Consider the following 15,825-nt stretch of genomic DNA (forward strand, 5'->3'; position numbering starts at 1 on the left):
GTGTGTGTGTGTGTGTGTGTGTGTGTGTGTGTGTGTGTGTGTGTATTGTATGCGTGTGTGTTTTAGAAGCAAGAGAAGACAAAAGGAAGGGCAATGTCCTATTTGTCCCCATTAGGACCTCTGAGGGGACACAGACCTCTCGGCATCTCTGCAAGTGTTGATAGCAGAGATGCCCAGAGGTCTGTGTTGATATTATTTTATAGTATCTATTGTATGCAAAATACCTATAAAATTATATATATGTAAAATTATGTATAAAATATAAAAGTATACATATATTTATTGGTTTGTGATAACTATAGGAGATTTGCATCATTAAAAAAACTTTTAAGTTTAGGGGTACATGTGCAAATTTGTTATATAGGTAAACATGTATTATGGGGATTTGTTGTACATATTATTTCATCACCCAGGTATTAAGCCCAGTACCCGTTGGTTGTTTTTCCTGATCCTCTTCCTCCTCCCATCTGCCACCCTCTGATAGGCCCCAGTGTGTGTTGTTCCCCTCTATAAGTGAGAACATTTAGCCCCCACTTATAAGTGAGAACATGTAGTATTTGGTTTTCTATTCCTGTTTTAGTTTGCTAAGGTTAATCGCCTCCAGCTCCATCCATGTCCCCGTGAAGGACATGATCTCATTCATTTGTATGGCGGCATAGTATTCTATGGTGTGGATGTATTTTCTTTATCCAGTCTATTATTGATGGCCATTTAGGTCAATTCCATGTCTTCTTTGCATCATTTTATAATGGTCACCACCCACATATGATTTCTGTATCATGATTTTTAAATTTTTTGGTCATTCATTGAATACTTTGAGGATACAGAAATGACTAGGACATGATGCCTACTTTGGGAATACACTCCCTCTTTTTTTTTTTTTTTTGAGATAGGGTCTTGCTCTGTTGCCCAAGTGGAGTGCAGTGACATGATCTCGGCCTACTGCAACTTCCATCTCCCAGGTTCAAGCGATTCTCTTGCCTCAGCGTCCTGAGCAGCTGTGGTTATAGGCACGTGCCACCATGCCCGGCTAATTTTTTGTATTTTTAGTAGAGACAGAGTTTCACTATGTTGGTCAGACTGGTCTTAAACTTCTGACCTCAAGTGATCTGCCCACCTCAGCCTCCCAAAGTGCTGGGATTACAGGTATAAGCCACCGTGCCTGTCCCAAATTTTCAGTTCTAATGTTGACCATTGTCACAGAGATGTCATTGTATGTAGGCTCTCACAGGAATGGATTTTAAAAGTGTCAGTTCATATCGATCTTTCCAATTCTAATTTAACTTTATAGGGCTTTACATAATGTTTATGTTTGTATTTCTTTCCTCTTATATTGAAGACCTGACAATATTAGTATAATTATTTGCCTTATTTGGTAATATGTATATAAAATCATTTAAAAATAATATCAATATTGCTACTAACAGTAAAGATTTTGAATAAAGCTTAAGATTTCTTTGCAGTTCCTTTTGATCTTAGACCATAGTAGGGCACTTAAACATTAATTTTCTCTGTGGGATCATTAACCAATTTTACTGATAGTTAAGTTTATTTACTTCAGTTTGTTTTAAATTATAGGGATTGTTTTCTTTTTCCTTTTCATTTAGTTTTATGTTTTTTGAATATGCAAAACATTTGCATGTCCAAGGGTCCAGACTACATCAACTTAGACAAGTTTTGCTGTAATTCAGGAATGGTTTAGAACATTTTATGGAAGATAAGTGGGCCAGCTGACCAAAAAACACTTGTTCGTTTATGAAAAGCATAAGCTATTAGCAGTATACCCAAAAACTTTTGAGGTGATCTGATGGAAAATGGCCATATTCTCTCTACTACTTCTTGCAAAAGATATTTAGCAGAATGAATCTGACCTGAAATGATATTTCTTATTTCCTTACATATTTGACGTTTGCCCTGTTACTTGGTAAATTCAGAGAGACTGCAACACAGTCTTTTCTGTTGCTTGATAAAAGCCAGTCAGTTCCTTCTAAGAGTATACCTCAGAGAGGAAGTGGCAGTAAGATATAAGAACTGGGATTGTTTCCAAGGCTAAAATGAAACTCTGTTTAGGTGACTTGTTTTTGTCACCCCATGACATGATCTTCAGGAAGATGTTCTAGAGGACAGTGGATGATTTTGCTTATCCAGGGGACTAGCTAGGATTTTTCACTCATTGGCTACCCTGAGAAACTCAAGCCTATGATGGGACCTGTTAGGGCTTAAGGCCAATGTGCTTTTTTTTTTTTTTTGAGACGGAGTTTCACTCATGTTACCCAGGCTGGAGTGCAATGGCGCGATCTCGGCTCACCGCAACCTCCGCCTCCTGGGTTCAGGCAATTCTCCTGCCTCAGCCTCCTGAGTAGCTGGGATTACAGGCACGCACCACCATGCCCAGCTAATTTTTTGTATTTTTAGTAGAGACGGGGTTTCACCATGTTGACCAGGATGGTCTCGATCTCTTGACCTCGTGATCCACCCGCCTCGGCCTCCCAAAGTGCTGGGATTACAGGCTTGAGCCACTGCGCCCGGCCCCAGTGTGGTTTTTAAAAGCATGATGGAATAGTTTCCTTTTCCACAGTGATGGAGAACAGCATGGAGAAGAGAGGGTGAATGTTGCCAGGCCACCATTCCCACGGTTTAGATTTCAGACCTGGATTGTCATTTTGTCCCAAATAGGAGGAAAGACAATGAAATGATGATGTGACAACAAAACTGATGACAAATGCCATGAAGATGGGGCTGCTCTTTTAGGGGCCCTTCAGTCAGTCACTTGTGATGGGAGAAAAAAATTTTAAAATTGAGACAGACAATTTAGCTGTAAGACTGACCTTTCAATCCTGTGACTCACTATAGGGAAAGAATTCCAGTTGTATCTCCTAACATACCTGTCTTTCTTTTCCCATTCTTTGAAGACAAATGAGCATCACTGAAGAGTGGATTTATTAATTCCAGTTGACCATTGGTGCATTTGTTTGAATATGGACACTTTTAATTTTTATTTTATTTTGGAGATGGAGTCTCGCTCTGTTGCCCAGGCAGGAGTGCAGTGGTGCAATCTTGGCTCACTACAACCTCTGCTTCTGGGGTTCAAGCAGTTCTTGTGCTTCAGTTTCCCAAGTAGCTGGGATTATAGGCACATGCCACCACATCTAGGTAATTTTTGTATTTTTAGTGGAGAAGGAGTTGTACCATGTTGGCCAGCTGGTTTTGAACTCCTGACCTCAAGTGATCCTTCCACTTTGACCTCCTGAAGTGCTGGGATTACTGGCATAAGCCACTGCACCCGGCCTGGAAATGGACAGTGTTATAATGTGTTGTACTCCTTTAAAAATTGTATATAAGATGGGTAAAGTGAATGGAGAATGTGCAGTTAAGCTGTCCTGCTTAATGTATTTGTAATAAGTGGTGCAAATGTCCATGCGAGGAAAGGCAGAGAGAAATAAGAACATTTGTTTTGAGATAAATAGAGTGGGAAAGGTGAGGTAGCTGAAAGAAGGGGACAATTGGAAAATATAGGGCCTTTAATTTCTAGAATAGCAGAATTTGCCATATATACATACACATATATATTATATATGCCATATATATGTGCCATATATACATATATATATATATAAAATGATGCATTATCTTATGCAGCTGTGGTAGGGGACCATGAGTTTACAAAATCCCAACCTTCTTTGGGTAGGCGGGATTTGGAGCTCCAAATTACCAAATTTCATCAGAGTGAAGAATCTAAGAAAAGAATCCTAAGAAAACTGAAGAATACTAAGAAAAAATTTAGTTTAGAGTGGTCCTGGGTGTCAGCAGAAGCAATAAATAGCAGAAATGGTCATGCAAAGACTGTAGATGCTAGAAATAATGATCCAAAAAACAAGTACATATATTATGTTTAAAGAAAAGAGTGAATTAAGAGCATGAGTAGGGTGACTTTCAGAGGTATCCAAGAAATTTTGAAAGGGAATCAGATAGAACTTATATAAATAAAATATAAAATACTTAAGAATTCAGTAGATGAGATGCATTAAGTAACACATTAACTATAATTGAAGAGGGAGTTCAAAAAGTAGAAATGAGAACAAACACAAGGGGTGGGGACAAGGTTTGGGGACGTTTGTTGGTCAAAGGATACAAAATTTCAGTTAGGAGGAATAAATCCAGGAGACCTATTTTACAACACAATGACTATAATAATAACAATGTATTATATTATTGAAAACCACTAAGAGAGTAGATTTTAAGTGTTTTCACCACAAAAAGTGGTAAGTACACCAGGTAATACATATGTAACTTAGCTCTGTTGAGCCATTCCACAATGTACACATTTCAAAACATTATTTTGTACATGATAAACATATACAATTTTTTTGTCAAGTAAATAAATACATTTAAAAAAAAGAAAAGAAATTATCTGGAATTCACCATACAAAAAAATCAGAGGCTAAAAGTAAAGAAAAATTAAAAGACATGGAGAATAGAATGAGAAGGTCAATGCACACCTAATTAGAGTTCCAGAAGAGAACAGAAACAATAAGAAGAAATTTTTAAAGGAACAGAGCTTGACAATTTTCTAGAATTGATGGGAGCCATAAATCTTCAGATTCAGGAAGCAAAATAAATCCTAAGAATGATGAATTAAAAGGAAATTCACAAGTACACACAAGAATGGTCAAACTGAGTAAGATCCAAGTTAATGAACAAGTCCTAAAGGCATCCAGAAAGAATGATTACCTATTAAGGAACATTTATTAGAGCAACAACTGGTTTTTTCAACAGCAATGATGAAGCCAGAGACTGCAGAATTGTATCCTTAAAGTACTGAGAGGAAATAACTATCAACCTGGAATCTGTATTCCTGGAAAAATTATTTTTCAAGAAAGAAGAAAAAAAAAGATGTAATCAAACAAAAATTAGAGTTAACTATGAGCAGATCTTCAATAAAGGAACTTCTAAAAAATACACTTCAGGAAGAAGGAAAATAATCCAGGACAAAAAGTCTGAAATGCAAGAAGGAATAGTGAGCAAAGAATATAGCACGTGTGGATAAATCTAAATAGTTTATAAATAAATGGTATTAATATCAACTTGGGTGATTAAAAAAAGATGGAGCAAAAATATTGGACATTAAAAGCTTATAACTTGTTAGGAAGGATAATCAGAGTTAAAGCATTCTTAGGTATTTTATTGCTGAGGATAAGTAAAATATTAACCTTGAGTAAGCAGATTCTTCCCATCAAGCCACCAGATGAGAATAGAGCCTGGCCAATAGCTTGATTGCAGCCTGTGATGCTCTAAGCACAGGGTCCAGCTAAACCCTATTCAGACTGGCAATCACAGATCTGTGAAATAACAAATGTGTATTGTTTTATGCTACTATGTTTGTCATGCAGCAGTAGAAAAATGGATACAGCCTGGTGTGGTGGCTCATGCCTTTAATCCCAGCACTTTGAGAGGCTGAGATGGGAGGATCACCTGAGGTTGGGAGTTTGAGACCAGCCTGACCAACATGGAGAAACTCCGTCTCTACTAAAAATGCAAAATGAGCCGGGTGTGGTGGCTCATGCCTGTAATCCCAGCTACTCCGGAGGCTGAGGCAGGAGAATTGCTTGAACTGGGAAGTGGAGGTTGCGGTGAGCCGAGATCACGCCACCTGGGCAACAAGAGCAAGATCCAGCCTGGGCAACAAGAGCAAGATCCAGCCTGGGCAACAAGAACAAAACTCTGTCTCAAAAAAAAAAAAAAAAAAAAAAAAAAAGAAAAGAAAAATAGATACAATTTGTTTAATGTTTGTCTCCTACATTAGACTCTGAGGTCTAGGATGAGGTCTGTATTGCACAATTGATTTACTAATATCTGACACAATGCCTGGTCTGTGGTTTATGATCAATAAATATATGATGATTGACTAAATGAATGTAAATGAATGAAAAAGGAGGCAATCAGGACTATGTCTGGACTTTTCCTCTGTTGCCTTATATTCATATTTCGAATAGCTGTACTTTGTTAATTAATTAATTTATTTTGAGATGGAGTCTTGCTCTGTTGCTCAGCCTGGAGTGCAGTGGTGTAATCTTGGCTTGCTGCAACCTCCGCCTCATGGGTTCAAGTGATTCTGCTGCCTCAGCCTCCTTGCCATACTTTAAAGAATCACTGAGAAAAGGATCGTAACTCCTATACTTTCATCAGAGAAAATGAAACACAAAGAGTTATGGCATCTTGCTCTCCCCAAGTGAACAGTGAAGAATTTCTGGGATCGAAGAAAACTGGACTTAAGAAGTCTTGGTCTTTTGCTATCTTCTCTAGCTCATGGGCAAAAATTGGTCTCTAGGTTCTAAGTTAAGATATGGGCAGAGAGAAGCATGCAAAGGCATTATAATAAGATTGTGCAGAGAATTTCCAGAACCGAAGTTATATATGTGCTTGTTTTTTTTAGCACCCTGAAGCGGGCCCTTGAAGTCTTCAAACAGCGTAAGTGATTTTTTTTAAAAAAATGTATTCATTGCCCTTGGCAAGCTCTGTGTCTGTCATCAAAGGTGTGTTTTAATTTGAACAGCAGTTTCATATTGGGTGAAAAAAACTTTGAGCAACTCCTAAGATGAGACAAAACTCTACAGGCTCGAAATGAGCTGGAGACCCTGCGTACCTGCACATCATGATGTGTGTTTGCCCTACTTAGGGCGGTGCCTCTCACACTTGCATGAGCATCAGAATCACCTGGAGGGCTTGTTATTGGCACAGATTCCTGGGACCCATCCCCAGAGTTTCTGATTCAGGAAGTCTGGAATGGGGCCTAAGAGTCTGCGTGTCTCTTATATTCCCAAGTGATGCTGAGGCCACTGGTCCAGGGACCGTGCTGAGAATGGCTGCCTCAGAGGATTATCTATACTTCTCAGGTCTAACTCAAAGACACTGTCACCCAAGAGCTCCTTCACACCTCCACCTGCCTTAGCCAGACTGTCTACAACCTAACCCCTTGCATGTTCTTATTCTCAGTCTAGGTTCCTTTTCCCAGAGCCACCTCTGAAGGGCTTCAGACTTCAGGACTGTGTTGTGAGTGTCTTGCCATTTCTCCCAGGTCACCAGACATTTGTATCCAGAATAAGCTTAATTACAGTAAGCATCAAAGGAAGCACTGTCTTGGTTCCTTCACCTCCTACTCTAATCTGCCTGTAGCCCCACCACTCACCTGGAACTGCCCTCTCCAAGAACACAAGCAACCTTTGGGTTACTAAATTTAGGCGACAATTTGGGGCTTCTTTTAGCCTGACTCTTCAAAAGCATTCAGTGCTGTTGTTCATTTCTTTCTTCTGGAAACCTGCATCCCTTCTGAATCCCTTGGATTCTTCTTGCTTCTCTGGCTACTCATCTGTCCCTTTCCATATTACAGATCCTCGGAGCTTGGTTCTATCCCTTCTCTTCTCAGTCTGCCTAGAAAATCTCATCCTTGTCCCTGGCATCAGCTATCACCTTGACGTAGAGAGTGTACAGATCCATGTTTTCAGTCCAGAACTTTGTAAGCACCAGACCTTACATCCTGTTGCCTACTTAATGTTTCTTCTTGGGTGTTTCAAAGGCACTTTAAATTCAAAATGTTTGCAGCTGAGCTCGTGATCTTCCAGGCTGTTTGCCTAAGGAAGTTTGAGATCTGTTTATTTTTATTTTTATTTTTTAAAGTCAGGGCCTCACTCTGTCACCCAGGCTGGAGTGCTGCACATTCACAGCTCACTGCAGCCTCAAACTCCTAGGGTTAAGCGATCCTCCAGCCTCAGCCTCTTGAGTAGCTGGGACCACAGCTGGTAGCAGGTGGTAGCAAGCACCACCATGTCTGGCTCATTTTTTACTTTTCATAGAGATGGAGTCTCATTATGTTGTCCAAACTGGTCTTGAACTCTTGGGCTCAAGTCATCCTCCAGCCTTGGCCTCTCAAAGTGCTGAGATTACAGGTATGAGACACTGCACTTGGCCATTGAGATCTGTCTTTTTAGAACCACATCCTGTTGTCTCCTTAAGAAGTCTTATTTATTTATTCATTTCTCCCCAGGGTCAGGATGCTATGTCCTAGAAATGATCCCTTTTGGCCAGTTGCGGTGGCTCACACCTGTAATCCTAGTGCTTTGGGAGGCCAAGGTGGGCAGATCAGCTGAGATCAGGAGTTGAGACTAGCCTGGCCACCATGGCGAAACCCCATCTCTACTAAAAATACAAAAGTTAGCTGGGCATGCTGGTGTATGCCTATAGTCCCAGCTACTGTGGAGGCTGAGGCATGAGAATCACTTGAACCTGGGAGGCAGAAGTTATCGTGAGCTGAGATCTTGCCACTGCACCCCAGCATGGGTGACAAACTGAGACTGTTTCAAAACAAAGAAAAAAGAAATGATCCCTTCTTCACTCCTCTCCTTCAGCCTTTTAAGAGGAGAACCCAGTGGGAGATAGTTCCCTCCTGTTTTGGATTTATTTTCTTGTTTGGAATGGGGTATTCTGATTTTATCACACTTCTTGAGAGTGGTGAAGGCTAATTTAGAAAGGAAATAGAAAGTCTTTGGAAATACCGATGTCAGAATTGTCAGAGTTCATCTCTGTTGGGGTGAAGTTCTATTTCTCTTCATCTTTTTGAGGCTAAGGAGTCATTTTCTTTCTGTGTTGGTCATCTCTGCTTTTCTTGAGTAGGTAATTATTTATTTGGTATGAGTCTGGAGGGAAATGGAAGACATAAGTTATCGTAATGCCCGCAGCATCCTTTCTTAATTTCTCACTTCTCATTTCCACTTTGTGGCCTTTGGTTATAACTGTAACTTGGAATTCAGCCAACAGATTTCTATTTAGTTCCTGTTATCTGAACGTGTTGACAAGCAGAAGTTGGGTGATCCAGGGTGAATGGCTGGCACATTGATTTTCAAGGGGTCCTATCCAGTGCTAATATTCTTCAGGCCTGTTACTCAGAATCCACCTCTAAAGCTTTCTATTTCTTAGAATACCTGGTGCTTCTAAGCTAAGGATTTTAACATAACATAGTATGTCTAATGCATGCTTAAAGTGTTTCTGTAGCTAGTTGAGTAGTTCTGGACGTTTGTAAATGTTAGCTAAATATTCATTTTAACTTTTTCATAGAAGGTGTCTTCTTCCCTCTGTAACTCATCAATGAATACGTTTCTCAAGGTAGAGACAGGATTTTTTCATGTTCCTTTTATGCACAGTAAGGCCAAGCATGGTGTGGCCCAAGGTCAAACCTCAGCATAGTCTGGGTCTCCTAAACATTTTTTTGGCTTTACTTTGTTTTCTTTTTTCCTAAAAAAAAAAAAAAAAAAAAAAAAAAAAAAGTTTTATTTTCTTATTATTAAAATAACATATATTTATCTCAAAAATCCAACGGAGACAACTAACTATAAAGAAGATAGTAAGCCCTGGAATTTTCACTTCTCAGTGATTGTCTCCGGACATTTTAATGCAATAAAACATATATACATGTAATATATATTTATTCATATACATAAATAGAATTATACCATGGCAGAGGTCCACAATTTCTGGGATGGGGCCAGATATGCTTTTATATTGTTTCTAAAATGAAAATGATCATTTTAAAATCATGCTAGTAGTTTGGTATATATCTTGCCAGACTTTCCACTGTGCACTTACAACTCTCCCTCTTTTAATTGTAGATGCACATATACATAGAGATATGAATAAGTTTTTATGCTATTATACTATACATATCTCTCTGTAGTTTGCTTTTTTACTTAGCAATGTATCATAGACAACTTTTCATTTCAATTCATATAGATCTCCCTCATTCTTTTACATTTAAAAAATTTTGTTTCTAAAAAATGCCAAATTTCCTTCAGAAATGTTGTGTTCCACCCCCCCCCCAACAGTGCTGTTTTTTCCCGTGCTTGCCAATATCAAGAATTTTGTGCTTTAAAAATTTTGCCCAGCTGGGCACGGTGGCTCATGCCTGTAATCACAGAACTTTGGGAGGCTGAGGTGGGCAGATCGTGAAGTCAGGAGTTTGAGACCAACCTGGCTAACATAGTAAAACACTGTCTCTACTAAAAATACAAAAATTAGCCTGGTGTGGTGGCACACACCTGTAGTCCCAGCTGCAGAATTGCTTGAACCCGGGAGGTGGAGATTGCAGTGAGCTGAGACCATGCCATTGCACTCCAGCCTAGGTGATAGAGTGAGACTCTGTCTCAAAAAAAGAAAAAAATTTTTTGCCCAACTGAAAGGTTTGCATTGTAAAGTTTTGCATTTTTTCAATAGTTTTAAGGCTGGGTATATTTTCAAATGTTTATTGGCCATTTAGCCACTCTCTTTTGAATTTCATGTTCTTTAACTGTTTTTTAAATACTGGAATACATATTTTTATTTTGATTTGTGGAAGCTCTTTTGATATAGCTATTTTCTCATATAAATTGCAAATATGCTTTTAGTTTGTCATGCATCTTTTTTTCAAGAGAATTAAATAGTTTGTTGATTACACTTGATAATGGATGATACACAAGCTTCATTCCCATCTACAATTTTATCTGGTACCATTATTCAATTTAGATATATTGCATAGGATGTGCCACCAATCATTTTTATAACCAATAATTTCATGATTTTGCTCGGGTAATCCCTTTTAATGATGAACTTCATGTCACAACAGTAACTTCAGTTCAATTACACCAAAGTTTCTGAAGACAATGGCTTCTCCACCCAAGCAGGTTTTATGTAAATTCCAAATAGAACCTGGCATCACCCTGAAGGAATTCTAACTTCGTGCTATTGCGGAAATTTACCAACATGGCTTTAGAGTAAACTAACTTTACACAGCACATTAAAAAAAAAGATATTTATTCAGTATCACGATCAGACTATTACATTTAGCAATCAACATCATGGGTGCAAAAAAAAAATCTACATGAAAACCCTTTGTTGGACTGCTTTAGACTTTCCACAGAACAGAAACTAAAACAACCTGTAATACAATTAGTCACAAATACAGTCCTCGAGTTTTTTGTTCATACACATAAGTATTTGTCTAAAACATGTCTTTTAGGGCTGGGCATGGTGGCTTCCAGCACTTTGGGAGGCCAAGGTGGGCTGATCACGAGATCAGGAGATTGAGACCATCCTGGCCAACATGGTGAAACCCTGTCTCAACTAAAATACAAAATATTAGCCAGGCATGGTGGCACGCACCTGTAGTCCCAGCTACTCAGGAGGCTGAGGCAAGGGAATCACTTGAACTCAGGAGGCGGAGGTGGCAGTGAGCTGAGATTTGTGTCACTGCGCTCCAGCCTGGGTGACAGAGCAAGATTCCATCTGAAACAAAACAAAACAACAAAAAACAAAACAAAGCATGCCTTCTTTGTAGGAGCTAGGCCTTGCCACCACTGTGGTTGGCTGAGTTCACAAATCTGCTATAACCTGTAGCTTCCCTGTCACTTCTCTTCTCCTCTCCTGCTAAGCTTTGTTTCCTAATTAAAATCTACTGCCACTGCCATAGCTACTGCTGCTACTGGAACCTCCATAGCCTCCTTGGTTTCGTGGTTTGGCAAAGTACTGGTCTCCACCACTATAGGGGCCGAAGCTTCCACCTCCAAAGTTTCCTCCCTTCATGGGACCAAAATTTGAAGACTGATTGTTGCAATTGTCAAAATCATTATAGCTTCCACCATCTCCAAAATTGCTTCCATCATTACCAAATCCATTAAAGCCATCCTCACTGCCATGATATCCACCTCCACCACTGCTGCCACCAAAGCCACCATGACCATAGAAGTTTCCTCCACGACCACAGTTGTCATTCCACCGAAACCACCTCCATGATGACCACCAAAGTTTCCAGAACCACTTGGACCTCTTTGGCTGGATAAAGCACTAGCCAGCTCTTGCTTTGACAGGGCTTTCCTAACTTCACAGTTGTGGCCATTCACAGTATGGTATTTCTGAATGACAGTCTTATCCACGGAGTCATGGTCTTTAAAGGTTACAAAGGCAAAGCCCCTTTTCTTGCCATTGCCTCGGTCAGTCATGATTTCAATCACTTCAAATTTTCCATATTGTTCAAAATAATCTCTTAGGTGATATTCTTTAGTGTCTTCTTTAATGCCACCAAACAAATATCTTTTTCACAGTTAAGTGGGCACCTGGTCTTTAAGAATCTTCTCTTGGGGCAAATCTCTTTCATTCCACAACTCTTCCATCCACTTTGTGTGGCCTTGCATTCATGGCTGCATCCACCTCATCCACAGTGGCATAGGTGACAAACTCACAGCCCCTGAAGTGCTTGGTGTTTGGATCTCTCATGACCACACAGTCCGTAGTGTTCCCCATTGCTCAGAATGGCTTCTCAGGCTCTCCTCGGTTGTTTTAAATCTCAACCCTCCAATGAAGAGCTTCCTCAGCTGGTTGGGCTCTTTAGGAGACTCTGATTTAGATATGACAGCAGGAAGAAGAGAGACTTTAACAATGCTTCTTCAGCAGTGTCCACGGGCAGAAAGGGATATCATGCAGCTTTTAACCTTCTTCAAGGTTGTTTTAATACCCACGAGTTTAAATAGCTTTCTTAGATCAATCTGACCAGTTTTCAGTCTTTCTAGCTTTATCTGTCAGTCTTTTTAGTTTTAATGCCATACTTCGATGTTTCCTTAGAACAAGTAAAAAGTTTATTTTTTTCTGTTACAAAGGCAGGCCATGCTCCTTGTAAAGATCTTAAAAGATAAAAGGAAAAAAATCACCTATAATCTTTCTACCCAGAGATAACTATTGGTAGCCAAAATTCTGGCATATGACCTTTCTTATAAATGTTCAGGTTCATGAGATGTTAGAGATGGAAGGAAACTTAAATGTCATCTACAGAGAATGAAGAATCAAATTTGAAATTGTGGTGGCTTTGGTAATGTCTCCTAGGATGTAACCTTCATGAAATGGGACTTCAGCTGCTTTTCTCCCTAGTCCTGGGCACCCTAGGTTAGTAATAGTTGGTGCTAGGAGGCTAAGCTAAAGATTTTCTAGCTTTGGCTGAGTGTGGTGGCTCATACCTGTAATCCTTTGGCCAAGTGCAGTGGCTCGCACCTGTAATCCTAGCACTTTGGGAGGCCAAGGCGAGCAGATTACCAGAGCTTAGGAGTTCGAAACCAGTCTGGGCAACACAGTGAAACCTAGTCTCTACTAAAAATACAAAAAAATTAGCTGGGCATGGTGGCGTGCGCCCGAAGTCCCAGCTATTCAGGAGGCTGAGGCAGGAGAATTTCTTTAATCCAGGAGGCAGAGGTTGCAGTGAGCCAAGATCACGCCACTGCATTCCAGCCTGGGTGACAGAGAGAGACTCTGTCTCCAAAAAAGAAGAAAAAAAAAAGTCTAGCTTTGATCTTGGCGGCCAGGGCAATGCTGGACATATGGAGGGGTTCAATAAATGTTGGTGACCAAATGAAGTGATGTTGATTTTACCACTTGCTCCAGTGTTTTATGTATACACATTATTTATTTTGTATGATTTTATATATTTGAATTCAGACATATGTAGACCTTGATTTTTTTTTTAATTTTTTTTTTGCAGAGGTAGACAGTGTGGCACAATGTCATATTCAGCTTGCACAGAGTTTAAGAGAAGAGGCCAGGAAGATGGAAGAATTCAGGGAAAAGCAAAAACTACAACGAAAAAAGGTTGGATTTGTATATGTGTTCAGATGTTTCCTTTCCTCCTATAGAAAACTGCAGGCTTGCTTGTTCGTTATACTCCTCAGCTCAGCTCCCACCATCATGCAACCATGACCTGAGAAATTATTTTTTGGAGTCCCCACGTGGGGACTCAGTCCAGATGGCTATCTGCATTTCCGCACCCCAGGCCAGTGCCCTTTTTTAAAGTTCTTGTAGGACTCAGGGGTCCAGCTTGCACTCCTCTTCTTTTCAGATCTGCTGCCACTATTCAGACTATGAATGGAAAGGGGACCCCTCTGACTTCAATAGAATCTAGAATATCCCAGCTGGAGGGCTCCCAAGGTACACTCCTCATCCTGAACAAGGCAATAAGGGAAGGGAGAAGTAGTGGAAGAGACTCCCATACCCCCTGAAGACCATAATGTAGTCCAACTACCCTACTGTACAAATGGGAAAACTGAAGCCTTGGGAATTCTAAGTCCTTTTGTCTTCAAAGCAGCTATACATAGGCTCTTTTTCATTCATGGGATTTACTCTGACCAACTACATGGAAGAAGTAGGGTGAACAAGAGTTAATAAAACTGGCAAATGTTTGGGATCAAGAAAAGAGGTCCAGGCTTATATCAAAGTATTAGACTAGACTAGCCACAACTCTATTCTCTCTCTTTTTTTTTTTTTTTTCTGAGATGGAGTTTTGCTCTTGTTGCCCGAGTTGGAGTGCAATGGCACTATCTTTGCTCACTGCAACCTCTGCATCCTTGGTTCAAGCAATTCTCCTGTCTCAGCCTCCCGAGTAGCTGGGATTACAGGTGCACACTGCCACGCCTGGCTATTTTTTTTTGTATTTTTAGTAGAAACAAGATTTCACCATATTACCCAGGCTGGTCTCAAACTCCTGACCTCAGGTGATCAGCCTGCCTTGGCCTTCCAAAGTACTGGAATTATAGGCGTCAGCCGCCGTGCCTGGCCAACTCTATTTTCTTCTATTTTGTTCCTGACAGACTGGATATTCAGGCTGACCCTGCAGCCATATAGGGCTCTTACGGAATTTTTTTCTGTGTCTGGTCTTCAAGACTGGAACCCAGGTCTCACATGGGAGACCAGCTTTTCTCTATCTGGCAACCAAAGATGTCTACCCTGGTCTCACGGCACAGCTCTGCATGACTTTTGGTGACCTCTTTCACCCTTCCCGGGGGTCCCTTTGGAAACCTTGCCTTATTCCAAGCCTGAGCTTGCTGTCTGCAATGAGCGTTGTCAGACAAAAGCCAGCTGTTAAGGCTGATTCTATCCTGACCTCAGTCTCAGCAACTTTGCCTGTGGCTCTAAGTTGGAGTCTAGGTCCAGCTTCCCTGGCAGCCACTGGCATCTACGGTGGGTGGCAGCATCCTAAGAGCCTGCCTGCCTGCCCCTACTGCTGTTTCACCAGCTGCTTTTAGCCCACTACTGCCTCCTGCATCTCACACTCGTGCTGTGCCTTTTGCCAGGAAGGAAAGGTAGAAATGAACATGGGAACATCCTGTCAAGGGCTTTGACATACTCTCTCAAGCTTGATTTCTCAGGTTGGAGGAGCACCTCTGACCTGAATCCTTTTTCAGAGCAGAAATTGCATGCATGCATGTTAGACCTATTGGCTGGTCAGACCCTTTTGGCTGACATATCCAGGACTGCCCACCTCTCTAGGGGAATTACAGTTTTTCAGAATTAAAAACGTCTTAGACAACCAGAGTCTATGCACACATGATTTCCCCTCAGAGGAGAGGAGAATCATTTTCTTGCATGTTTTAAGTGCCCTTGGTAGCCATAGGCCTTTCATGGAGAGTTTTGTTAATTTTGCAAGGCTTCTGAAACTTCCTCATCCCTAATAAGCTACGGAGACCAAATTATTTTAAGCTAGAAGACCCTGCTCTGAATTCTGTGAAGCAATAGTGTAAGTTGCCTGTGCTCAGTCCCCTGCCGCCCTCTAAGTTCCCTTTATTCTGTGTGCGCTCTACAGTGGGAAAAACCTTCAAAGCTTTCTTTGAGAAATCCAAAGTTTATTAATAAAATTGTAATTAACTTATGTTGAAATGAACTCTGGGTTTTACTACTTCCGTATTTAGCTAGTTTTTTTTTTTTTTTTTTAAAAAAAAAAACAAAATTATAAAACTTTGGGAGATATGTGCCAATGCTAACTTCTCA

At 40.3% G+C, this 15,825-nt stretch overlaps 1 protein-coding gene across 1 annotated transcript in view; it reads left to right on the forward strand.

Moving 5' to 3' along the window:
- The window catches only part of PSTPIP2 (proline-serine-threonine phosphatase interacting protein 2), a 104,088-nt gene that overhangs the window by 58,165 nt on the left and 30,098 nt on the right, over positions 1-15,825 (forward strand). Inside the window, exons 4-5 of the mRNA XM_032245249.1 lie at positions 6,434-6,468; positions 13,547-13,653. Of these exons, the coding sequence (XP_032101140.1) occupies positions 6,434-6,468; positions 13,547-13,653 (142 nt within the window). The remainder of the gene's footprint in view (positions 1-6,433; positions 6,469-13,546; positions 13,654-15,825) is intronic.

Source organism: Sapajus apella, unplaced genomic scaffold, assembly GCF_009761245.1.
Source record: "Sapajus apella isolate SASKATOON/1434 unplaced genomic scaffold, GSC_monkey_1.0 scaffold57, whole genome shotgun sequence".
NCBI classification, from domain to species: domain Eukaryota; kingdom Metazoa; phylum Chordata; class Mammalia; order Primates; family Cebidae; genus Sapajus; species Sapajus apella.